At 44.6% G+C, this 27,825-nt stretch overlaps 1 protein-coding gene across 5 annotated transcripts in view; it reads right to left on the minus strand.

The window, feature by feature from the left end:
• The window catches only part of LOC135388696 (AT-rich interactive domain-containing protein 3C-like), a 153,490-nt gene that overhangs the window by 50,246 nt on the left and 75,419 nt on the right, over nucleotides 1-27,825 (minus strand). For 4 of the 5 annotated variants that reach the window (XM_064618415.1, XM_064618417.1, XM_064618418.1 and 1 more), the window contains 3 exons: nucleotides 22,811-22,846; nucleotides 6,001-6,075; nucleotides 2,378-2,450 (listed from right to left, as the gene is read on the minus strand). In XM_064618415.1, coding sequence (XP_064474485.1) covers nucleotides 2,378-2,450; nucleotides 6,001-6,075; nucleotides 22,811-22,846 — 184 coding nt within the window. The remainder of the gene's footprint in view (nucleotides 1-2,377; nucleotides 2,451-6,000; nucleotides 6,076-22,810; nucleotides 22,847-27,825) is intronic. The other variant, XM_064618416.1, reaches the window with a different exon arrangement.

Here is a 27,825-nt window from a genome sequence, read left to right on the forward strand (position 1 = left end):
AACCTCGACATAAAGCTGTCACTACATGCAACAAACTCCGGACGCAAGTGCAGACGGAGTCCCGAGACCACAGAATCCACTTTGACAACTACCGCTTTGAATCATGAAAGGCGTGCACCCCGATGATACGTATGTTAATGAACTTCGTATTAATATCACGTGAGCAAGAAGGATCTGGTTTGGGTCGTGGCATAATTATGTTCAAAAACCAGTACGACTCAAAGTCCGCGAAATGTTCACGTGGCTTCGTTTCTTTTCTTTCTTTCTTTTTTTTTTCTTTTTCCACTGTCTCTTTCCCTCCCCAAGCAGCACAATGTACTGAAAGTCGAGTGCAATAGGGGTGGACGCATAGGTGGAAGGCCTTGAACAGAATTCTGAAACTAAAGAACATTGATAAGACACATACCGGCCACCCCTATTGCACTTGACTTTCAGTACATTGTGCTGCTTGGGTCGCTACTGTTTATCTCTGTTGTCTACTGTCTTCTTTCACTCTCATTAGCATCATAATCAAAATTGTGATATAATGCAGACCCCCTTTCCCTATTCTGTTATCTAGAAAATGGTAGTACAAATATCCTGATTACTCGTCACAAATCGTTTGCTTTTCTATTTACTTATCTTTTGTCAGATGCTTGTAACGTTTCACTTACTTTCAGAACCAGACAGCCGCATTGGTAATGCCACGCAAAGACAAAGCAAAGCCTTCCTGTGGTTCAATTGTACTCGCCATGAGTGAATGCGCGAGATAATTGAAAACACATCAGGTGCCCATAAAGTACTCGTGAGGTCACTCGATCTTTAATAACGACCCATCCTTTCTCAGGCACACAAAATCGAGGGGGCAAGATCGCACTCCTCCGAAATATGCCCTATTAGCATAACAACGGACCTATAGTTCGACCACAATTCAATGAACCGGAAAAACAATGCCTTATAACGAACCCCCCAAAACTTATCAGTATATAGCCTTCGCTATAAATATAACTACTATATAGCCGCACAAGTCATGTATACGTTGCAAAAATAAGCGCTTCCTCAATGATACACAAAAAGAGATTCATTATCTGCATCTTCCGATTGTCAAGTAATATAAAGGCGGTCCTTTTGTTGGAGGCTTGCTCGTTAAAAAGCGCGGAGTAGGAATTTATCCAAGCCACGCTGGGTCATCGCATCGAACCATTATCAGCTGGCTTTTCTTTCTCTCTCTTTATTTTTTTTTTTTCTTTTTTCGGTCAGCTTGGTCAACCGTGTCGTATCTCGTTTCGGGACTAATCACGGCGTGGAGGAAGAGAAAAGCATCAGCGCTTTTGTCAGCACTGTCTACTTTTGTCCCGCAGAAGAAACTTGGTGTCAATGCACCAGGTTGTCCTCGCTGATTTCAGAGTAGTTCTCCGTGTGGGAATAGACACAGATCTGTAACATCTCGGCTCTACGTTCCGCTCAACTCGGTCACGAGTGATTGCGAGGAAGCAATTGTAACAGGGGCGACGCTTTTCTGTGCTTAGAGCGCGTCAAAAATTAGTGCGGATACCGAAGCTATAGGAAACTATGAACAATAAGGCAGAAATAACGCAGCGACGAGAGCCTTTAGCGACAACCGTAAGTGACGCTTGCTTGTGGTTGTGCATGAAAACGAGCGTTGATTTCTTCGTTGTCGCCATGCAGTCGTGTAGCCGTCATCGGTCCACATTGCGACGCTGCTCTATCCGAATGCCAAACGAAAGAGGGTGACATTTCGCCCTTTTCTATTTCGAAATCCTCATGGGTATAGACGTGTGCGGGTGCGGATCTGCGCGACATCTTGCGGACGGCGGATTGGGACGTTCTAAAATCCATGCGGATAAAATAGGAGCACAACTCAGCGCTTGTACGGAGCGAACGGATATCCGCGTCACTACCGCGGACGAGCATTAGTGTCTTTGGAGACGTCCCCCAGATGGAGCCACAGTTGAATATGCAGTGAATCATTCGTTACGTTACTGTACAGATAACTGCTGGAAAACCATGAATGACATAACGTTTCTAAACAGCTGATATGTTCAAAAGTAAAAAAAATAAAAACGTCTGTGACGTAACATTTTCGTCATGTAGATTCTCTCCTAAACGTAATGATCGCGAATGTGCTCCATATCCGCGCGGATCACGTTACTCACTCAATGTTATCGGCGCTCACCACTATATTATTCTTGGGCACAGTATAAGCACAGAAGGCTACTGAGGAACTGATGCTAAGAACACAACCTGGTGAACCACGTTCACCGACTGCGTTTGATGTTGCGGGGAGCGATATAGGGTGGAATATTCTTGAACAGAATTTGACAGTCGTGGAAGAAGTAAGAAACAAAAATAAGGTAAGGAGAATCTGTCAACTTACCCCTTTTCTGCATGAACGCAAATAAGTCGTCCAGGAATTCTTTTCTCTTTGGATCTTCGCTTAGTTCGTAAAGCTGAAACATCAAGAGAGGAAGGCGTGTATCAGAACGGAGAAAAGAGAAATGATATGTAAGAGACCCCCAGCTCAGCTCGCCCCCACCCCCCTCGACGTCACACATACGTAAGTACATATATAGTTAGCCGATGATGCAAAAGTGGCCTACTCGAAAGTACCGCACAATACACAAGGTCAAGCAACAACTCACAAAAGCACATAATCTTAGCGCTATACATAGTTGCATAATGTGCTCCTACGAGAGAGCTACTCTGTGCAGCCAAAGCAGCAGTGAATCAATTTAGCTTCAAGCATAGAATTCTTCTCTACACGACTACGGTTTTAGGAGCAACCGTCGCCATTATCTCTCGATAGAGATAGTATGATAAAGGCTGAATGGCTGCTGAATTGTCGTTGGCTAAGAATGATAAAATGTGACTGGCACTGGTCTTCGACCTCCTTAACCCTACTTTCGTATAATGACGTTGCTTAAGTACACGTCCCCAAGCAGCGAACAGAGAGCAAGCGAAGTCACACGTCTCGGTTCCCCCAGTGACATAAACGAAAATATCTGAACGGAAAACGACAAAGCCGCACGCACTACAGATTTGTTAGCAATCAAGTGAACACCCTTCGAAGTCAGTCGAACTGTCACGCGCTCGGTGACGCCCACGCACCCCAGCTCTTGCGAAGCTTAACTTCGCCCCCTTTTTTTTTTTCCATCAAAATAGATTTAAAAACAGAACGGTGCCGAACTAATTTCGAATCCCTCAGACCTTCGTTATGACGCAGTAAAACTCATTCAACACGTTAAGCACTCCGGCGAGTGAGTCAGCAATGCTAACAACACGGTAGCAATAATTATAACAATAAGAGAAACCCCTCCTAAAAATACCCATTTTTATTTTCATTTTCTTTATTTTGTTCGCGCACGAGTCACTTGGCATTGAAGCAACTGATTGCTGTGAAAGTGACAAAATAACGCGTAAGCCGCCAACTGCGGGCGCGAAAAAAAAAAAAAAAGAAGAAGAAGAAAGAAAGAAAGGCGTTAAAAGTATCTACAGAAATAACTCCCCAGCCCGCTGGAGCTTTGATAGAGGGGCGCGAAGAACAAGAAGGCACAAAAGAAGAAGAAGAAGAAAAAGAGGTTGTCTCTGCCCTGCCAAGATGCTGCGCTTCAGTGGGGCTGGTTGGAGAAAAAGCACGTCGATCTTAATTCTTCGGGAGCCAGTAAATTTTCGCCATTTTGTCTACCTTTAATTTTAGCTCGAGCGAAACGGGATATGCTCTCCGCATAAGGTCGGGATCGGTTGCGATCCGCTGTATTTTTTTTTTCTTCATTAGTTTCTTACTTGTACGGAAGAAGAAGAAGAAAAAAACGGGAGCTTTTTTGTAAAGTAGCGGCAGGGATTATTATGACGACGGTGTTTGCTTAGCCAGGGAGCATGTCGAAGGTGTGGTTCTTCGAGGCCGGCTCACCGCGTAAGCACGCGCCGCATTATCTTGTTCTTATTTCGTGAGGTGCTAAGAGGAAATCACGCCGAAAGCGATGAATGCGTCACCGCGTATTAGCGTGTTTCCTGTAAGGGGCCTAATTTGGAAGAAGTAAAAATATCGAAAAATGCTATATGGTATGAGGGAGTCACATATTGCAGCACGTACAGCTTAATCAGGCTTCGCGATCAGAGTTCTTAACACGTGTTATGACTGACTTTAATGACGTTCATCGACAACATGATATCGACATTTTTGCGACTCACGAAGTTCTGCCCTTAGGATTACAACATTATCATAGTCATGCTTTGTGGGGTGCTTGGTTATGTTTTTCTTGGTTGTATACTACTAGCGCAGTGCACCATAACTCAGACTGCGGTTGTTCATGGGCACCATGAAAATAAAAATTGAATTGAATTAAATATTGCGTTTGTCCGAATTATTCGTTCAGCCTCTGCAATTCATGTATATGGAAACATATTTTTGGTACAGAGGCCAAAACATTAACCCGTGCGGGAAAACCGATGTTAAAATTTTGACTTTTCTCTTGTTTGGTATGGCCTTCTATAATATTCTCAGCGCCTTCAATGCTTGCGAAGGTAAACTCTTCCGTCGCACACGAAAGTTGGGTAGTTTTTCATTGATTAATTAATTAATTTCTTCAACTACTTCCCATTCGCGCACCTGCTCAAATTTGGATATCACTCGTATACCGAAGATGGGTCATGCGGAACAGGAAAAGATCCAGCTGGGACCGTGTCGTGCTGTCGTGTGTTTTCACTCTTGTCTTTCTAGACAATGAATTCTAAGCACGTAACCCAATTTCCTACTTCAAGCACGGTCCGAACCACTCATGCATGCGTCAGCCTGCTTAGCGAAATTTCGCGAGACACCGCTCCTCTTGACTCCAAATGGAACTTGGCATATTCAAAAATTGGATTTTATCATTGTGGTTAGTCACAAGAAACCCATAATTTAGGGGTACAAGAACCATGTGTTGTCTCAGTTGTTGACTCAGAAATAGCAGTAGGCAAAATACGGTTAACAAGCGGGCTACACGGTTAGGGAAAGTTTAGGAAGATGAGTACACAATCTTGTGTGGCTCATCTACTAAAGTCAACGAAAAAAAGAAAAGAATAATCTGATGTGAGATGAACCGCAACGGTTGACAATTAATCATAAAATCTCACCTAAACTTTATTGTCCAGAGGAATTAGCGGGGGATATATTTATTAGAACAAAGGGAAAAAAATGGAAGGAAACGTCAGCCAAACGGGACGTCGGCTTTCTATTCCGCAAAGAAAATGAAAAATAAATAAAAGAAGAATAAAATAAATAAAAAGAAAAGAATTCTGAAATAAAGGATAAACTAACAAACGGTGAAAGAAGGATGAGACGGATTCAAGAAAAATATTACTTTGAAAAAAAAAAAAAAAGATGAGGTTAATGCGTTGTGGGTGAGGGGTGAGGATGGGACACTGAAGAATGAGATGGCACGACTTGAGTTCACAGGCTATTCATGAGACCTGTATCGCTCAAGTAAGTCAAAAGGAAGTAGGAATTTCATTGAATTTGGCCTTAGGTATGGTTAAGAAACTGGAGGTGTAGTTTGGTTAACGGGGAGATAAAATGTAAAATGAGCGTCGCATGCATGAATACGCTGGAAGAAAAAAGAAGTGCTTCCTTCAGGGTTTCTATTGCTGCTGCTTTTCAAGATTTTACTACAGGACTCTAAAATCGAAATCAAATCTACTCGGTGGCTTTAGGAAAGGTGCACGACTTCATGCGGAAGGTATACATCAGCTTCGAAAATACGACTCTTGCTTTTATCGAGCACATATTTCGATATTGCAACATCTCCCACCCGCAAAAAAGCGAAACTATATACCTAACTATCGTCGTTTCCCTTTCCTGCGCGATTAAAGCATAAGACACAACACAATGACAAGTACAGGCGACACTTTTTGTAATAGGTTAGTAGCGAATACCCCGACAGCAACTACCGCCTTTCAGAACAGCAAACCCATTAGTGTTTGTTGCTGAATGAGAGCGTTGAACGTAGAAGAGATCCTTACTTTGCTGATGTCGTCCATACTAACCCTGCCGTTAGTATCCCCTCTCCCTGGCCGGGCAGATTTCGAGCTCGGACTCTACACATGGGACAAAAGCAGACAGACATGTTTCAAGCGAAGGACCTCAAAGACGGCTACAAAGACACACATACACACACATACACGAAAGTGAAAGAAGAGTAATGCAGACAAGATAGATTTCAAGACGCACTCTGAAATCGTAGAACGCTCGATGAAAGTTGTGACCAAATGAACTTTCGACGTGCCCGACTTGAGAGTCATCTTTTGCATAAAAGACGAAACGCACTGTGCGAGTTAAAGTGACTATTTTAATTGAATTGAATTGTGAGGAAAAATTGTTTAGGGAATCACTGGCATACAATTTGTTAAATGGAGAATTCAATTAACGATGCAATCCTAGGCTCTTGGAGCCAGTTATATTTCGTGGTACACGTCGAATGCCTTTGGGGACAAGCTTCTCGCGTGCATGGCACAAGTATGTGGGGGAAACATGGCGCACGATTTCGCAGTCTTTACACGAAAAGGAGGAGGAGGAGCTTCTCGTAAAAAAAGCGCGTATCGACTTCATGTGACAAAAACATGAAACGCATACTAGCTGGGAATACATCTTTAGCGTAAAGAGCGGCGAGAAAGCAGGCGAGCTGGTGAGGGTTCGTTATGAACATCTTTAGCACATCATCTAATCATCGACGCACAGACAATGTGTCCTGAGGGCAAAAACTCGGCAACCATTATATCATATTCCTTGCAGGTCCTGGTTTTCTTTTTCTTTCTTCTTCCTTTTCTTTTTTCTTTCTTTTTTTTTTTTTTGTCAAATGTAGCGGCTACCACTCCTTGAATTAGCAATTCCTCCTAGAGGTTCCCTCCCCTGCCTTCCATGACATATAGTTTGGGCTGGTTGGTAGATCGCAGAATGGTTGCAGGAACGAATCGAACAGGAATTGATGGCTCAGGAAGAGCTAATCGCAGTTGTCTGACCTGGAGTTGACAGGGCAATACCGCTTAGTCACAATTTTGAGTGAATGCTGCACGAAATAGGGAGCGGAGTGCATTTCATGAAAGCGCAATTTTTCGCCATTTACAGTTTCTTCTCGTAGAAGAATTCCTCACGGAACTCGAGGGACTCTGCCTCGTAAAGCATCAACGAAGTAAGGTTTTAGGACCATGCGCCGCTTTGAAACATCTTTTGACAGAAAAACAAAAGGAAAAAAAAAACGCTTCGCCCTTAGTATAGCGTTTATTTCGAAAATAATCATGTTGCAAATAACATCTGTAACGTAAAGGAAACGGATATCAAGAAACGAGAAAGAGACCGAAGCGTGTGACATGGCCAATTCGTCACGTTTCCAAAACCGCTGTACAATTTCTTTCGACTCGTCAACTTTTAGGCGACGCTCCCTTTCTGATTTACTTTTTTTTTTTTTACATTCTCGTAGTTAATGCACTTGGCTGCCCTTCCGAATTCTCGTCGGTCGCAGACCTGAGCGTGACAACTACAAAACAAACACGGACGTTCACCCAAAACGACAAGGCATGCCCCGACACAAAAAACGACAGAACAACGACATCCGAAACATAAACTGTTCCACCTACATGCATCCTCAAAGGCAAATAGACGAGGATCGCTAATGAATCGGAGGTAGAAGCTTTTGTTGTTCTTCTTCTGCTTCACCTTTTGCGGTGGCAGGACCGTTTTTGCCCAACCCCTCTTCATACCCGGAAAAGATTTCCCGTGAAAACGAACGAGCACAAAGTTTTGCGGTCTGAGAAAAAAAAAAAAGAAAGAAAAAGAAAAGGAAACGCAGAACAAAGCATTCGTTACGCCGTGACGCCGAGCATCGATAAGGTGCGCTAAGAGTGGACGTTGCCGATGTCAGCGTTCTTCTTTCTCGGTGCTCGAAATTATTTTCCGTTTTCTTTCCTTCTGTTCTTTTTGTTCTTGTTTTACGCGTTGGATTAGACGCACATGCGTGAACAGTTTTTTGTCGTTGCAAAAGGTGATCGACTTAAGACGAGAATATCGGAGGAGTCGGAGGGAAAAAGCTGAGTTACTTCCGGGTCAGCGCGCGAGACGTCAAGTGTGCGGCAGAAACGAGCGTGGATGAGGACTCGAGTTCGTTATATGCGAAAGCAGGAAGATTAACTTTTGTGGACACTTCTTTTTTTTTATTATTATAATTATTATTATTATTACAAAAAGTGCGCGCCCTGCCTATCGGTTGGCTCCACATTAGGACTTAGAAACACTACAGCGCAGGATGATGATGGCATGACAACGGTACGCCGAGAATTTCCAATCGGTAATTTAAAAAAGTGTCACCGAAAAGAAAAATAGTTCGTACAAATAATCGCAAATCATTCTATCGCGTTTTTCTTTTCCTTCGTTTAATTATTGGAGTCGTTTATTATGTTTAATGACTTAATTTCGTTTAATTATTAATTATCAGTATTCGGTCAAGAAATTAGGGTGGCCCTCTCCGCTGGAAAAGACCTCGTAGAATACTTTGGTGACTTCGGCCCGGATTCACCAACGCTGGTTAACGTTGTACCGAGTTGAAGCGTTGCTAAAACTTGAAGTTAACGCTCAATTCCTTTTTTGCAAACGTTAGTTGGTGACGTGATGAATGTTTCAGTGACAATGACTTCCTTTGGTGGAGCAGAGTCAAGCGTTAAATTCAAGTTAAGGGACCGTTGATCTCGGTTCAAATGTTAATTGGCGTTGGTAAAACCGGGCCTTACTGACTTATTTAACTTTATTAGCTTAGTTATAATAAGTGGTAATTCCATTAAAATCACATTTGGTTATTTAACTCTACACCAATCCGTTACATTAATTCTTTAAATGTCAGCCACATAAAAAGATCAGGAAGATGTTATGATGTTCGTACAAAATCTTCTATTACGCATGTACTTTAGAGACGACGTTGTACAAGTAGAAACCAATGCATAATAGGTCTAACGTTTGCATGAGTCAATCCCCTGCGGGAAAACAGGAGACAATAAATCTGAATGCGCTTGCGCAATTAACAGCTCCCGTACAAAGCACGAAATGGTGTGATTGCATTCCGCGAAGGCGGAATACCCTTTCCGAGCATGATATACTATATATTGAGGGGGCAGATAATAGTAACCGAGAGCAGCTGGATACCAGCCAGAGACCGTGACGAGTTTTAATCCGAAAGTAATAGCGCGCATTAATATGCGTCCGGCCAAGGCCACCATTAAAAAGGGAAGGCGGACGCATTTTATTAATAAAACATGGCCCAACTGCTCAAGGTCACGGCGAGAAATTAGTTTATACATCTCCGACTGGCGGGGTTGTGCTCTTCTGTTTCCAAGGCACGCGCTCGATCGTGAAACAACGATTTCATCCGTACACTGGAGTTGCATTCCGGAAAGACTTAAAAGTTAGCTATAAAAAACCGCGATCGTCTGCATGCGCATCTGACAGAACGCAATCTGGTGGCAGCAGCTGAAAAAGCAGAATAACTGAGCCGATAGAGATGCCGGAAAAGAGTTCGGCGCCTTATTGGGCCTCAATTAATTGGTGGCGTTACGTCGTGAGACGACTATGATCATGAGCGATGCCACAGTGCCTCAGGGCTCCTTCATGCACGTTGAAGTTTCAACAAACCGCCTACCGTACCGTAGATAACGTTCGTACACCGTATAACTTGGGTTTGTACCACGACCTATTAGATTATAGCGACAATGTCATAATCTGCAACTCCTATGAGGAGCCCGTCCGCATGTTCCGCCACTCATCGGCTCGCGAGATGTACATCCTGATTGGGCAATGGAAATTTGAACGCGCAAAAGGGGACGTACGATTACCGTAGCAGACGACAGCAACACCTCCTATGAAAACGCCTAGAATGATGATGATAATCAACTTTAGAAAGAAGCATCTCCCGTGGGATATCCACCGCTTGTACTAAAATCCTAAGGTAAGCTAAAGTACAAAGTACTGTAGAAATTGAGGAAGGAATAACCGGGCCGATGAGTAGCGCCACCGCTAGTCTCCAAATGCGGCGCTGGGAAGGGGTCCTTATGACATGTTCGCTATGAATATGATGTAGTAGGTCGTGGTTTGCACCACAACGTGCAACTCTTCTTCTTTTTTTCACAGTGCTCTGGTAGGAGACGCCGAGTTCTTCATCGCATACCAAACACCACTTCTTTTTCACTCGCCCTCTCCATTCTTCGTGGATGAACAGAGCCTTCGTACTACTAGCGAGCTTTATAGTAGATGGAAAAGGTGTTAACGATAACGGAAAATGAACGAAGGAAGTCACTGCAAAGGTTAGCCAGCTTGCAGGACTCGAACTCACATCTTCGGGATTTCCGGTCCAGGGCTCTACCGATTGAGCTAAGCTTGAGCTTGAGCTGAGGCTTTGTGTGTTGTCCTTTCTTCTGTGTTCCAGCCTCAGAACATCGATTTCCATTGTGTAACCATAACGGTGCCGAAAACGAAACAAATTGCGCTATTTCTTTCAAGTGGCTGACATCGCGTTGCGGGGCTTTGATTCGACAGCTTTCTTTACCGTATCGCTTTCCTAGACTGCTTATGATCCACTGATACTCACTGTTCAGATAAATATGTTGTCTATCCAACCCTTCTTGTGTTCTTCTAGTTGCCTGCCCAGTCGACAACTCAGTCAATCGCGGAGACGCACCCGCACCAGAGAATGCCCATACCTCCACGCACATGTAACCGGTTGAAGAACACCCGCGCCTCTAATGACTAGCTTTGCTTTCCCATAATTTCTCATTAAAATGTTTCGACTATTCCATTTATAGAAACGAAGCTCGAAGCACGTGCACTTTCAGAGGTCTCTTCTTGACGCCTCGTGCCGGATATCACAGGTGCTGCAGCGTGTGATAGATTCTGATGTTCAGGTGCGACAATTTATGGAAATCAAATTCAGCCGCACGGAAAGATAAAGTACCTCGCGCTTAGGTGCTATCAGCTGCGGGGTGTATTAGGAACATGAGCTTGCAAATGGCCGCTTTTCGGCGGGAACCGACAAAGAGCTGCAACCGTTCTGTCTGGTACGCGACTTCTGCTAACGAGGCAGGAAAAATGATTTCTCCTTTGTAAGCAGACGACACGAGTTGTCGGGAGCAGCGTTCTCTGCATGGCATACGGGCACTTGAATGAAGAAATCAAGGAATTCCAATAAAAGTTCCTTGTCGTACAGGGTCGAATGTGCCGTGTGCACTATACAAGAACTGAATTGAATGAAGTCACTCCAAAACTTACGCCTTAAATTTCGAGTCAATTTTGGCAAATGTAATCAATCATCATCACAACATGCATTTGCTGCTACTGCTTGGAGTCAATTTTTATTTCATTTAGTGGGGATGTTGTACTGGCTCGGAGGCCCAGTAGCAAACTAGAGCTACCACCTCTATTCGAAGCGATGATGAGTCAGTTCATCTAACCGGTCAGCAAACGGTATTCTGCCAGCCAAGTGCCAAACTCAATATGTCTTTACCTCCCACTTCATTCCCACAGCTGTTGCTATACTTGAAGATGTAACTGCAGCTCTACAGTTTGTGGCTCCAAAATAACTTACAGATATTATAAACACACACCAGTTGGCAACAGACCCCGTATTAAGTTTTCCTCTACATCCGGGTGTCCGAAGCCAGATTAGCATCCCTGCTTGTACCGATACGGAAGCAATACAGCTGACGTTGTGCAGGAATCTCATGACGTCTGCCGTTGCAATTCGGACCAACTTACATGGGCGTACTTGAGATCCAAGCATAATAAAGCAGTTTGTACTCGTCTTATCAGACACAGGAGACAAGCCAACTTCGGAGAGGAGATTCTGCACATTTCCTGGCGTGTAGCAACAGCGCGTTTTGCATCATGGTACATATATTGTCTCGCAGAAACAATCATATATTATTAGGCAGTTGATGCATCAGACAATGGAGTCAGACAACATCTATCAATCGGAAGACCCGTTAAGCCCCAGACGAGAATTAGTTATCGCGAGTTCTCGTCAATAGTGGCTCACCTCCGGGGTTGTCTACGCTGCAACCTCGTTTAAGCACAAAATACACACGGACATCGTACTTCGGCGAATCACAACAGGAAATGTTGCGTCATGAATGCGACGCCTGGTCAAGAACGCCTTCACTTGGGGTAGCACCCCGATTCGTCCAAATGTTTATTTCGTCCAAGTATTCACAACGTCCAAGTACTCAGCACGTCCGAAAAAAATTGGACATAGTGGGCATTGGACGAACTGAACCAGAGGGGGGAAAACTTGACCAACCCGTCCAAATAACCGTACCGTCCAAACGCATGTTTCGTCCGAAAAGGGAGGGGTATCTCCGAATGCGAGTGAACAATTGCTTCGTTTACGATTGAAGGTAGGATTTAAACATTCACACCGAAAGATGCCGTGCCATACACCAAGTACAACGAAAAACAAATGCTCAGCCTGTTCCGTTTAGTTTTTTTTCTTCTTTCCTTTGGACAACTAACTTATTAGTTAGCACGGCCCAGCAAGTGGGACATGCGCTGCAGGTATGCCTTGATGACATGAGCAAACTGCTCTGTTACGTCTGTGAAGGGTGCTTCGTTTCCCAGCATCGTTTCCCCTGAGCTGTATTTGGTATCATCTCATATGGCCCAAGTGTGCATAAGGCTCAAGTGATCAGAACGCCCAAATGTTCATAAGACCCGAAAAAATGTTGGGCCTTTTGAGCATTTGGGTCAAATGCGAAGGGCAGGGTAAGGTGTCCAGAAGGCCAAAATATTCATATGGCCCGAATGGTCATATGGCCCGAAAACCAGGAGGGAAGACTAGGAGTGACCTAGATACTGTATTTTCTTAGCACATATGCACAATATTAATTAAATACTGAATGCGACAGAGGAGAAAAAGGTAACCTAACTAAAAATATTAATAAAAGTACTGAAATGAAGAAAAAAAATATTCAAGCAAATAAGATATAAATGTGACATAAAGTAAAATACAAATAACTATTGAATCCTTACAGCCTTCAATATTTCGCTCGGTACAGATTGGTAAGCTCTGTGCCTAATATATTTATTGAACAACTGATTCGTTTGCCGCATTAAAAGCTTTTCAACTTTCGCTTGAATACTGCTATGACGCACAATATGTAGCGCTTTTTCTGCGAAGGTATCCAAGCCGGGCACGGCAGTAGCGTAGCTAGAAAAAAATATTTCTGGAGGGGTTCAGGAGGAAATTTGCATAGGAGATAAGGGTTTACTCCTCGTTTCTCTCTTCCAGATGCGCTACCAAAGGTACGATTTCGGGAGGGGTCTGAACGTCGCAAACCACGCCTACGCATGGGACCGTTTTTTCCGCTCTAACCCATCGGTGTAATTTTTTTCGAGACCATTTGTTCCGTCACCAAATTTTCCGGGGACATTTTTTCGGGGCCGTTCGACCAAATGGCGCTCTATCAAATAGGCGGACACCTTCGAATTGATTCTGTAACTGAACTCTTTGGAGACTACATTTCACAAAACGGAAGAAGCGCATTGTTTGTGTTCACGTGTGATGCGCGCTGCAAAAGGAGCATATTCCACTGAGTGACCGAGTGCAATTGTCCAAAATGGGCACTGCTTGATGAACATAATAAATCTCAGTCCCGAGCAAAATACCAAGCCGTAGCGATTCTCGGCAAAGTGTGGAATTCCTGCGCAGTCACACCTGAAAAGCGATTTTACAGAAAAATATTTCTCGCATATAACTCGCACTGATAAAAGTACCGCATTTTTCTGTGTACAAGCTCCGTTCTATATAAAAAAAGTTATGTGAAGAAGTCCTGCGCAGGATGATGACGCGCATATGATGACATTAGATGACGCGCAGGACTTCTTCAGAGAACTTCTTTCAATGTATAACGGCGCTTATACACTGAAAAATACGGTCGAAAAAATACACTGAGTCTTCCTTTCTGGTTTTCGGGCCATATGACCATTGGGGCCTTCTGGGCGTTAGGGCCTTCTGGACACCTTATCCTGTCCTGCTCATTTGACCCAAATGCGCAAAAGGCCCAATTTTTTTTTTTCGGGTCTTATGAACATGTGGACGTTTTGGTCACTTGGGCCTTATGCCGTCCGTAACGTCATGTGGGGTTGGCTCTTGAATTTCATGCGCAGCGAATTATGCCACCCTTCGGCGTGATTGTTTGTGCGGAGATCGTCCTCATCCGCAAACTAATTCCAGAGATGAACGTTGGTAAGCCACTGCCGCTCGAAGTAGTCTACGTAAAGGCAAAGGACCGCAAGTTTCCTTTCAGATCCCTAGATGTTTCCAAGAAAGATCACTGACATTGGGAAACAACACATAGTTAACTGGACGGTCACTGTAGGTCAGCGGTCCTGTGAACGGGTTTGTGTTTTCTCTGATTCCCCGTTTGATCGGTAATCCATTTGCTTTCATGAATACAGTCACCTGCCATTCACCCAGTGTCAAAATGGCCTGTGCTTTCATGAATGCAGCCAGGCAGTCGCCTGCCGAAAGATTTTGGGAATTCCCCCATTTGGACGAAATGGGCTATTGGACGGTACGGGTATTGGACGCGTTGGGCAAGTTTCTCCCCGCCTGTTCATTTCGTCCAAGTGTTCAGTACGTCCGATTTTTTTCGGACGAATTAAATATTTGGACGTTGTGAGTACTTGGACGAAATAAACGTTTGGACGAAATGGGGCGTAACCTCACTTGGACGGTAGAATAGGATGCATATCGTACGTCCCTGCTGTGCACTTCCACGACCATCCAGGGGTCAGACCGGAACAAAAATATCGTGGCGGCTCACAGTTATCAGAGAACTCGAGTTACGCTTGACTTTACTAGGTGGGGTGGAAAGCGATCGCCTGGTCGTGTGCAGAGGGACATCTTCAGTGCCAGTGAAGATATTGGACATTAACAGGGGAAAACATCGTCCCTTGATGTGCAGAGCGGCCCACGGGCCTCCAGCTCTGGTAGCGCCCACAGGTACTTTCCTGGTAAGGTTTACTATGGCCACCTGGTTACACCGTGGCAAATTCTGCCCCGATGAATACAATTTGTCAACTATGAAAGTAAGCGTAACTTTCGGGAATACGAAACTATACAGTTGAGATTACGTTTCCCCCTTTCTATATTATTTTTCTTGTTACTCTTATCGTCATCAGATTACATACTTTTTATTTGGTAGTTGTACACTCTGTCGTAGGAAAAAAAACTATACCATTCGATTAGTCTTAAAGGGACACCCTCTCCGCTATTGCTCTGCCTCGGACGACCTTTACAGTTATTGATTGGATACTGGATCCCGACATACGCCTACTACATATGGAACAAAAACGGGTCCCGTAAAGGAGAGGATACGACGCGTGACGTCAAAGACTCCACCGCACGGAGTGACATCATGAGAAATCGTCCCGTCCTCATTCCGTGAAGTATTGTACATTGTCAGGATCCTACCCGTCAGCAATTATCACACGGCATGAGGAGTGCTTTTGACAATCAATAATAATTGCCTGGATCAGTGAAGCGGAGCATCGGATCCCTACGGCGAGACAGACTTCGAAAACAACGAGTATTATTTATACCTATAAAAGACGCACGTTTGAAGAACAAAAGAGTTCGCCTGTGGAGGCCCTTCTTGAGGCATGCTTGCCTGACCACGGAGTCTGCACGAGGACGAGAACGGTAGATGTTTCAGCTTGCAGGACCCCAGTTCCGACACAGTGGGGACATAAATACGCGACGAAGTAGGGCATTTCATTCCGTCATAGTATTGATTACGAATGACGTCACAGTTGCTGTTTATGGACGTTCTAGTATTCCATAGTTAGTTAGTTAATAAATTAGTAAAATAGAGTAAGTAGATTAGCAACAAATTAGTAAGTAAATAAAGCAAAGTATTCCATATTTGGACCGATTATGATAGGCATTTGTTACCTGATTGCAAGAAGAAGAATGTCATTGAAGGAATGGGGGGTATCGTTTATCGAAAGGAAGAAAAAGAAAATAAGAAAGAGAGGGCGGTCTGGCCTGCCGAGACGGGCGGCAAGTTGCCACAGAGTGAGAGGAAATAATACAAGAAGAGAAAGGGAAACACGAAAAAACGGGACACACCAACAAGACACACGGGAATGGGAGAGGGAAAATAAAATAAAATGAAGACCGACTGTTCTTCCGTTCTTGCACCGCTCTTAGGAGAAGAAAAAGAAAAAAAAAGTTAGTGAATTGGGAGCAATTCTTCTAGTCCCCAAGGCCTGCAATTACTTTATATGTTAGTCCCCTGACGACCAATCTAGTCCTCGGTACTCCACATAGCTCCTAAACTTAGCCTAAATTTCCGTGCGTTTGGTCTCGAAAAGTTGCGGGAATGAATCTCATCCCCAAACACCAGAGTCGAGCGGGCTAAGGCGTCTCCACTCGTTGGTGGTAGCCAAGGACGTGCTGAAGACTGGGAGGTGGTGGGTTCGAACGCTACCAGCCGCTGTGCTGTCTGAGGTTTTCCCTGGTTTTTCCGACGTCTTTCCAGGTGAATGTCGGCAGAGTTCCCCATCAAGTCGGCCCAGGACGCATACTGAACCCCATGTCTCCCACCCCTTCCTGCTGTCCTCTGTCCATCTGTCCACATCTGTACGTCGCTCATATAGACATAGTTGCTTCGCGGCGCTAACATTCAATATATTTTTTAAAAAATCATCCACAAAAGGACTAAAAGTGCTCCTTCTCGAAGTGTTCTATGGAGAAAAAGAATCGTGAAAGCACCACGTCCAGCGCATTCCAGATTCGAGCCTCGACCAAGACGTGAAAGGACTTTTACCTCAATTGTTTCTTATTGCTTTTCCGTGAAGACATTGGAGACATTTTGCGCTCTGCCGCCAGGTGGAAACGTTCCTTCGAAATACTCACTGTATTGTGATTGAGCTACACATGTTATCGTCACGCCGCACTCTACCGGGCGTCTTACGCCGGGGAACTTTAGGCGTGATCTACTTGGCCGTTGTCGACTTTATGGTTCTTATTTTATTACGGTTCGTATGGCAGTTGACAGGCGGGGCTCTTTTATCGAGACATTTATCGAAGTGACATTTGAGTCTGATATCCATAAACGTCAATCGACCGGGCGCCGTGTCGGCACAACAACAATGACGGCGCCATTATTAAAAACGAGCATCGAGTGGGCGAGATGTCGCTCTCTCTCATTTCATTTTTATGTAATCTAATCCTCCTGTTTCTGTTTTTCATGTATTAATTAGTTGGTCAATCAGCTCGCACATGTGTTGTGGCAATACTGTAGCTTCAAACACTGTGACCTCGGCAATTCTTAATTGAGTCAATATCATAAATATCAGCCAAGGTGGCTAAAGGAACTTACGGTAAATCACTAAGCAAGTTTATTCACGCAGCACGTACACATCAGACCGTCAACAACTACGGCGGCGATTTCGCTTCTTCCTAGCAACACATTGTGCTCTGACGAGGGTATAGGGAAATTCCAGTCAGCAAGCAAATGAAAGGATGTGGGATTTGTACACGATCTTTGAGTGATAATACAGGCAGTTAACGGTCGTCGGCGCCGTCAATACTTGACATACTTATCGTTATCTCGTCAATATTCAGACGACATGCATCGCCATTGTTGTCGAGTGTACTTGCCACTATCGTCTATTTCATGCATGCGTCTTTTTTTTTTTTTTTTTTCATTCGCTCTCTTACCGCTACGTTGATTCATCAGACGCAATTCGATATCAAACAGCAATCGCTGAGGCGAATACTATCAGTCGCTGTCTGCGCAGCTTTGAGTGGCCATTATGCAGGGGATCCATTATAAAATTCGTAGCAATCACCACCCGATAGATATCGTGATAAGTCTGATGCCAAAAACTGACGCGGTATAATTCCAAATTACGAAACTAAATGACTTTCGAAATACGAATAATATTGCACAACGCTGCACAGAACCTTAAGCAGAAATATGCTAGTAAAATATGTGTTAGAGAACATGACACACACACATATATATAAATTGGATGACGATGATGAAGTGGGCGATTCAATGACAATGACACACACACACATAAATGGGATGATGATGTGGTGTGTGGGATGAACTTCGTAAGGCGAGACTCGAAAGCAATGTCGCCCATCCATAGCAGTCCTGACGAGCATTTCGTCGCCCTAATCACCAGCTCTCGTAATCGGTCGGTGTTTATTACCAACCCGTTCTACGTGTCCACAATCCACAGTGTCCACAGTTCCACTATGTTGAAGTGTAGTGGACGGTGCGAAGTATGGGATATGTAGATTGTCCCAACATACCAATTCACGTACGTTGCCATGACCGCGTGTAAATGACCCTGTCTTTTAGCATCATTAAACAACATTAACCTCGTATGATCGAACACGCACACGTCGGGATAGGTACAAATAAAAGGAACAGCCTGGGAGCACAAAAACGGAAGGAGGAACCTTGCGCAGTGTAATGGTTCCCGATTCGCATTCGCTCAAGTAAAGCAACATGACGGAAATGTTCTTATGAAAGAATTGCTCACAGGTTGTCGCCTCAAAGTCAACCAACCGAACCTGCCTTCTCTCTTTTTTTTTTCTTCCCTCTCTCTCTCTGTTTCTCTTCCAGGACGGGGTGAGATACTTTACAGAATATATCTGAAGCGCGTCCAATATAAAGAATGTTCGATGGAGCTCGTCTAATCGTCTGGGAGTAGGTGATCACTCCGCGCGTAATGATTTCAGGAAATGGCACTGCCACTCGCGAGGACTTTAAATGACTCCGGGAAATTTCTTTGCTCAGCTACACCGTATATTGCGCGACGGGAAGGGGATAATGATTTCCGGCGTAGATACACGGTGGTATATTATAAACGCCCTACAATATGGTGTAAATGCACCATGATTTTTTTTATTCCGTGTTGGCGCCGCGAAGCAACTGTGGCTATGAGAAGCGTACGGGTGTGGACAGGCGGAGAGAGGACAGCAGGAAGGAGTGGGGGGACAGGGGGGGTCAGTATGCGTCGACTTCAGGAGCAACTGTGCCGACATTCGTCTGGAAAGTCTTCGGAAAACCCAGAGAAAACCTCACACAGCATAGCCGGTAGTGGGATTCGAACCCACCATCTCCCAGTCTTCACCAACGAGCGGAACGCCTTAACCCGCTCGGCAATGTCGCTGGTATAAATGCACCATTAGGTATAGGTTTTCTCTAAGCATATATGTCCTACGTGTCCTTTTCGTGCTACTCCTATAAGGGCTTTACCAATTATATTTATTTTATTTCGTATTGTATCATTATCATCATAACCATATTATATCATTATACGGTGTATTATATAAAAACCTCGCTCACTGATTCGGTAGGAAATCTATGAATGCGATGAGTGAATATTATACGCGCGCTACCAGGAATGTTGTAAAGAACTCCGCAAAACTTATTAGTTTCGGATTCTCCGAAAGAAGGTGACGTCACCGCGAGCTCTGGTGGGCGCAGCTGTAGCGAGGAGACGGAAAGAGAGCTTCGAAAGCCAGTGTTGCCAGACGCGTGGCATACTGCGCACATGGCGACATCCTAATTCTCAGAACTATAGAAATTAATTTCGTGATACTTGCGCGTCACACAGAAAAAGAACGTTTCGTGAAAACACATTGTGAGACACGGGGTCGCAACTTCTGCACGGGGTATGTGCCGCGATATCCCAGTGTTCAAAATCCCAGATAGCAAAGTCAACAATACCGTAATCACAAATCGCACAATCAAAGCGAGGTCCACTGCGAATGACCATGTTTCAAAGTAGGCTATCACTGAGCAGCGTGCCAGCTTCGTGTGTTTTCGATGTGCATCGAAGTCGTTTTAGCGAATGAAATGAAAGTTAGTTAGCGACGGTTAGACTGAGCAGGGCGGACGCGCTATAGAGAGCAACGCAAAACATGGCGACGATGGTTAGTTTACGGTCATGAGAGACCTATATAGTGCTCTAGTGAAACCACGGTTAGTTTAAGTTTGTTAACTACAGTTCAACCGCGTATTTGTAGGCTATGTCGATTTGGGATTCTGAACGTCTGGAATAGAAAGAACACATTTTTTTAAAGTTAAAATTACATTAGAACACATTAAAATTACAAAACATATTTACGTGTCGTAAAACGCGACAGCGCGGAGCCCTGTTATATTAACTGGAAGTGTACAACAAACACGGGATCAGCAGGCAGGCATCTTTTTGCGCTGCAGACGCAGCGCTTTTTACCTGCTTGCAATAAAGATAATATACATAGTCAACAAGTAATTCAAGTATTCAGTAAGAATACATAGTTTTGAGCGCGCGATAGGTCCCAGCTATGTCGTCACAGATAATACGTGTAGAACTGCCCTCTATTCACAGTGGTGCCCCATACGTACCACACATCGGTCCATAGACGAAAGCGTGCCAGGCGAACGCAATGCATTTTGGAAGCACAGGTCCCGGTTATACGTCATTGCAAACGTCAACGCACACGTGACCATAAACATGGCTGCGCAGTTGATTAGCATTCAAATGGCCCGTCAAGAAAGCGATTGCTGCTTCCGTGCGGTGTTTTGCACGGTTTTATCCGATATCCTTGCAGTAAAACACGTAGATCTACAAATGAAGCCTCGTACTGCTGACCACACAAACGATAGTGGGGCTAATGGGCTAAAGTGGGGAGATGCACTCGGAACATGCTACAAATGCCGAGTAAGCAGCGTCGTATAATTTACGCTGGCAAAATATACCCATCTTCGGGTTTTATGTTGACGGGAATACGGCGGCAATCGCTAAAACTGGACACAAAGTCACACGATCTCAAAACGACGTGTCCTGTGACCAGGACAATTGGTATGCCCTTACAATTGGACAACTCGGACGTTAGTTTGGCCATAAGCGACCGCTTGAGGGCAGTTACAAAAATGGTGGATGTAGAACACCCTTGTGCCCATATTGGCATAATCTCAGTTGCAAACCATGGTGTCAGATCTTCGTGTTTTCTCCAGACATCGGAGACAGGCGCTTCGAGAGCTCAGTGGGCGTTAGTAAGATAGTAGCGAAGAAGGTGCATCGGTGTAGCACCGCACACTTGAATATATATCGAAGACTTCGTGGAAACAGCGATAGGGCTCTTTTAGCGGGATAATATAAATACCTGCAAAGTACTATGCACATCGAGCAAATGTCCAGCCAGAGTGAGTAAGTGAGGTCGACAAACATGTACGAGACTCGCTATAACCGAATATGACGAAGGGGGGGGGGGGGGGGAAAGCAGCTTCATACGGCAAGTTCACCGTTGAGCATGTGCCTTCTATTTTCCCCCAAGTTCTTCCTGCTAAGGTAACAAACAATGCACCCACTTCGATCTGCTGTGAGACTGCATATGTACCAAATAATGTGCAACTGGAAACGCGCGTGCTCCCGCTAAATGAGATTTGAATACATAAATAACGCAATTCAGCTAACGTGTTTCCAAACACAAATCCTAAAGGAAGGGAGTTGCCTCAGGACAGAAGCCGCCGATATTTCGAACAGAGACTGTTCTTCTTCTGGGGACACGTCTGGGGGAACTTCTCCCAGAAGAAGAACAGTCTCTGTTCGAAATATCGGCGGCTTCTGTCCTGAGGCAACTCCCTTCCTACATTCTACCGGTTCGCTGGATTTCTACCCATCTACAAATCCTAAAGGGTTTCCAAAACAGCAAATCAGGCAAAAACCACAGAGGAACTACTGAACACTGCGGCAGGTTACTGAACATCCATGACAGTGTACATGTTCGTTCGTCGCTTCGTTCGTTCGTTCGTTCGTTATATGTAGGTGCCATACACATGCACAGGTGTAACTAACTGATGGGAACTCTTTGCTCCTAGGAGCAAGGAGTCGATGAATGACCTCCTTGAAAAGTATTGGTTGCCGAAAACAAAAGCCTCCTCCGCAGTGATCAATCATTTTGATTGTCTTTCCATAGGACAATAAAGGAGAGACATACCCTCTAATGTCGTCTGTAAATCAGTGTCCCCGTCGAGCTACGGAGACTCTACATCGGCGAACAATTCTTCCACCTTGGCTCTTATATAGTTTTCTTTCAAACTTTACGAACGTTCCCGCGAATGCGACAGGGAAACAAGAACCTTGCCCCTCCAGGGTTGATGTTCTGTCATTCCCTATCATACACGCCCAACAGTTCTCTCCGCCGCTGTTATGTAGGGGGTTATAATTTTCGCGGTCCGCGAAACTCGACTTACTGACCCGACTGCCGTGTGACAACAACGGTTCGTTGTTGTCACACAGCAGTCCGGGACATGTTAGCAGTGACCACGTGATTTTGTGTACAAGGACAGTTATATTGGGATAACGCTGTACTATCGTGAAAAGAAAAGGGCACAATGGTAATAAAAAAAGCTTAACAATAATTAAATACACAGTACGCGCATGATTATTTTGGGAAATGTAATTACACGCGTATTGATGTCGGGAAATTGGAATCGCGAAACCGTGGTTACCTCGTGAAACCGAAGTTGACGCGAGCTCAGTCTCCTAGAACCGCGGTTATAGTGCCGTGCCCTCCGTTCGGTCGGCCGTCTGACCGCGGCGAACCGCGGTTGCCCTAACCGGGGTTAGCCGTTCCCGTATGACAAGGGATGACAGGAACGCGGTGAAAAACTCCCCGCGTTCCTAATAAAAACGAATAGGGATGTGTGAAATACGTGGTGTCACAAAAATAGTAAAGTGCGACAGGTACCGCGTATCTGACACTGTTTCTTGATTGGTACTCACCACTTTGAAGTCCCTGCTGAATTCTGTGGGCTTGCCCTGGAAGGAAGGGACAAGATAATGAGTATAGTGGAGACATGCGATACATGTGATATATGCGACTGGAACAAGCGATATTTACGTGTCTTGAAATAGACTCACATCTCAGTATTTTTTTTCGTCGGTCAATCAATAACGAAACATCGAAGATACGAAGTCAGAACATGCTGCGAATGGTAAATATATGCATCACCGACTGCACGGTTGAACTCTGTCGCGCTTGATCTAGAAAACTTTGTGCATTTTAATGATCCTCATTAACTTCATCTTTGTATTTCATTTGAATTTGCATAGTTGCTGTTTGTTCCTCATATGAGTAGGACATCCCATTTCACTGCCTGCGACTTGGTGCGCGAAAAGGAGAAGCAGTGTAGCACCGCTGCTTCTCCCTTATGCTTTCCGTAGCTATGCTGTTGAATTCAATCGCTTTAAACTGTCACGGCCTTCGAATCCATGGTTTTCTTGTTTTCACCATCATCATCATCGTCGTCATCATCGCGTTAAACACGTGCAACAAGTCGTAGCACACTCTTCTTGCCGTTTTCTACTACCAACGAAACATTCTTTTATCCCACGTCTTCGTTACTTTTACTATTCGGCTTTCGATGGCAAGACCGCTAAATCATACTTGGGCGGCGTCCTCAAAATCATTCCTTTTTATCAGCGACGCGCCGTTATGCTCTCATTCATTAATCATCCTAACAAGGTGAGAATGACGCATGTAAAAAAAAGAGAGAGAGAGAGAGAATGTGAACCCCACTCCCTGGACGCCCTTTTAGTAGGAGTTTCCCGCTGGTTAGGTCGCCCTCTATGTGAACTCCCGCCCCATAATGTTGAGGGGGAATACTTTGATATTAAGAGAACCGCAAAGCCCCGAGGCAATGTTGCCCTCAGGGCATGCGAGGCCGACCGCTATACGGGCAGGAGGCGAGATGGCGGAAACTTTGCTGAGTAACCTACAAAGTATTCGGGGGAAAAGGTGCGATGCGTTAGGCTCGTATCTAGACCTGGTGAATAAAAGGTACTGGGAGCAACGAAGAAGCAGCTTACATGTTTGGTGTCAGTTCAGAGCGTATTGCTTATAAATAACTTGCAACATATCACACGTGACTTCCCCCCCCCCCCCCGATTCTGGCTTCCACGCGGCGCGCCCGCCGAAGACGTCGCCTCGTTAGACCCAGTGTTATGCGCATGTGATGTAGTTTCGCCACCGCACTCAACGGGCGAAGCTGGTAGTACGGTATACTTGTTGCTGGCAACTTTCAATCGTTGATTTTCTATAAGAGCGTGATTGGAACGAAAACTGTGACGTCACAGTCATGAGAGCGTACGCTGAATGTGTTACGGTAATTTTCAAAAGTAAATCTCGGTCAACAAACGACACGCGTGTCCCACATTGCTACAGTAAAACCTTAGAAGTAAGAACAATGAGTTGACGGTAAGCAACGAGTATTAGTCGAGGCGAGCTCCATCTATGAACGATACAAACACATAAGCCTCCAACGTCCAGGAATAATTTGTTTTGAGACGGGTGGGCTACACCTGGAATAATTAAATTGGAAAGATCAGGAAAAGATCTTTCCGGAACAGCACCGCTTGGAAATTGGAAAGAATAGACAATGGTACAGATACACGAATGCCCGTGTATCTATACCGTGCTATGCGATTAAATGGTAAAGTTACTCGCCAAATTGTGAGCACGTGGGTTATTAAACAAACAGCCATCGCAAAGTAAGCCATCGGTACATAAGATTGGAAGACGAAATAAAATATGTTATCTATGAGAAGAGTTATCAAATGAACCGTTACCTAAAAAAAGGATTCTTCGCTTGCTGATAACAAAAAGAAAAAGATGCGAAGGGAAGAAATGTGTTGCTATATAGTACTAATAAGTAGCAGCATTTATCCCAAGCAAAATGCGTTTTTAGATGTTCTTAAGATCGAATTTACCTGAAAATTTTGATCGTCCGGGACTCCTTGCTCACAATCGGAAGAAAAAAGAAATATCGACGCAAACGAAAATACTCTGTGGAAATAAGAACGGGGCAATGGCACAATAGCACATGCTGATCGCTTTACATTGTTTAAACTGGAAAGTAGACTCATATATCACGCTCACGGTACATCTGCATGAAATGCAGCAATGCACACCATATGATTGCACGATAATCTCTTTATCGAGTTGAGGGTATCACAGCTAGCCTTCATGCCTGCAGTTATGTCGCTATTCCGAAGTCTATACGCGTGTGCGAACCTAGGAGCTCAATATTATTATGACTATCCACGACACCGCAACATAAACCGAGTAAACCATCACCGTCCTCAGGACATCCCGGACTGATCCCAACGTCCACATCCATGCTGGATGTCCCAGGGATATATTCTAGATGTCACAGAAATATCCACAAACGTCCTAGAATGATCGACTGATCATACTACCTCCAGGACATCCTGAGGCTGTCCCCGCGATGAACATCGCGTGGCGTCCTGCAATATCGGAAAGAAATTACTTTTTTAATAAAACTGAAGTCATTCCAAGTTCATATAAAACGAAATTTGTCTATACGTATTTAATCACGCGCAGCGAAGCGCTCAAGAGCAAGGTACGCTGCCGACACGTCCCTTGCATGGACATAAAGGCTGCCACTTATGAAAGAGCACGTTCGCCCGCCACTTCAATGCACGGAAACATCGCCGCAAGTTCAAACGGGGAGGAGTTGCTCTTAATGAAACGGCGACCGCTAATGAATAACGAGGACGACGACGACGTCGTCGTCTCTTACGTACGTGGGCCACATCATTCACCCCGTGGAATGACACCGCTGCGGCCCAAATCAGCCCCCCATCAATTTAGACCGCTCACATTTTTATACTCCGCGAGGTGAAAATTCCCATTCGTTTGCTGTGAAATCTCTTAGACGCGCTGATTCGATCGAAGACTAATGTCCACACACCGAGAGGTACGGAATGAAACATGGAAGGACGAAAAAATGTTTCCTGCGTTGATGCTAGAGTGGCAACAAACGCGTCTAATCTGGTAGTTGGGTAGCCTGCCAAGGTTGCTTAAATTGAAATATCTGAGACTGGGATGTAGATATTGTACGTTCCTCATAGCATCGTCATAATATATTTCTTGTTGTTTTATGTTGTCAATATATCGTTTTTATTCCGTTTCTTGTTTTGTTTCACCCTTCTCTTGAGGTCTTCTTTTTTTCTTGTAGTGGCCTGTTTTCGAAAGCATGGCATAGCAAAGTTCAAAATTTTAGCCCACACATTCAAAATGTGTGGGCTAAAATGGGTTAACTTGAAGTTGGAAGACCAAACTGCCATTTAACCAGCTCTTCATGTAAACCGAGTCGAAATGTGCCAACATTGATTGCATATTTGCTTGCATAGCCTTGTCTCTCGCTTTTTTTTTAAATCTCCCTCTCTCTCTTTTCCTTTTTCCACCGAGACGTCAGCATCACCACCTGCCCCATCGAGCCAGTAATAATAATAATAATAAATAAATATTATGAGGTAATAACGTATGCAAACACAAGCATCGATACAGAAGGCCAGCTGTAAGGCGACCTGCCTCTCATTAGGAACCTCCATCACTCAAAAGACGGACATTTTCTGAGAAAATCATTCACCAACTCTTACGCACCCATGGGCAACAATGAATCCCCCCTACTCCACTATAGAGCAGTCTCACGCAGATGCTCACAGCATTTTCAAGGACTGTACAGAGCCTCACAAAATCAAGGACGCACACAATATACACCATAGCGCCTGTAATACACCATCAACTCTACGCCGAAGAACAATTCCAACCCGATGGCGGTTCGAAAATTGGACACCACCAACTTCCGAGCCCCGGTGAGTTTCCGGAAATGGCCACATCGGGGCGCCGTGGGCGGGGATCAGTGGCGCGCCCTTTGGGTCGAGTAAGGCATATCTTCGAGTACAATCTGTCGGCTGAAGCGGCCACTGTACGGGCGGTGTATTTTTCTTCTCTTTGTGCTGCTTTCGCTTTCCGAATTCGAGATGCTTCCGTTCTGTGAACGTGAAGCGGTGCTGTGCACGATTAAAGGAGAGTCGGATTGGCTTGTGCCAATTTGAAGGATAGAGTTTTTTTCTCTTAAAGGGGGTGCAACAGAAATGTTGATTCATCGTCCTTTCATCACTTAAGTGTAAATCAGAGTGAGCTGGAAGAAAATAATGACCATCTGCAAGTGTGGCGAGCCACACCTTTGATGTACCCTGAACGGGTACGCCGCGACATCTCGGCGTTCAGAATCCCAGACCTCAAAATCCACAATACCACTATGCCAAACTGCAATATCGAAGCTTATATGTGCGACGTCTGAGAATGGCAGGGTTTTAATAGAGGATATCACTGAGCAACGTATCAGCTTTTCGCGTGTTTTCGATGTCCGTTGAGGTCGTTGTAGCAAACGAACTGCGCGTTTTAACGACGGACAGGAACAACACAAAATGAAGCGACGTTAGTTAGTTTACGGCTAAGGCGAGACCTATATATAGCGAGCGTAGTGAGACCTAGGTTAGTCCCACGAGCGTTCTATAGGCGATGGGTCGATTTTTAGGTTTTGAACTGTGGGATTACGGGATACCCCGCCCTTGAACCAAGAACCCGGCCTTTGGAGCCTTCGCTGCCTTGGGAAACCGTGTAATATCCTATGGCGACACGTTTCTATGTGGAGCGAAAAGAAACGGTAGGAAGTCAAAGTCACGGTGTCCACGTAGTACAACGTTAATAAAACAACATAACCCTTACAACAGTGGAATGTATCGAATTCCTAAGAAGAATAAGAACACACGGAAGAGGGAACACTACAAGATTGAAACTGCTCACTCTAGACTTCGTGTTAGAACCGGATTCACATTCTTGCATCAAAAACGCAATATTGCTGTTAGTATTATTGTGACATGTTTATGAAGGCTGGCGTGGCACAATGACTGTATCTGCGAAAAGT

The sequence above is a fragment of the Ornithodoros turicata genome, chromosome 3, assembly GCF_037126465.1.
Source record: "Ornithodoros turicata isolate Travis chromosome 3, ASM3712646v1, whole genome shotgun sequence".
Taxonomy (NCBI): Eukaryota; Metazoa; Arthropoda; class Arachnida; order Ixodida; family Argasidae; genus Ornithodoros; species Ornithodoros turicata.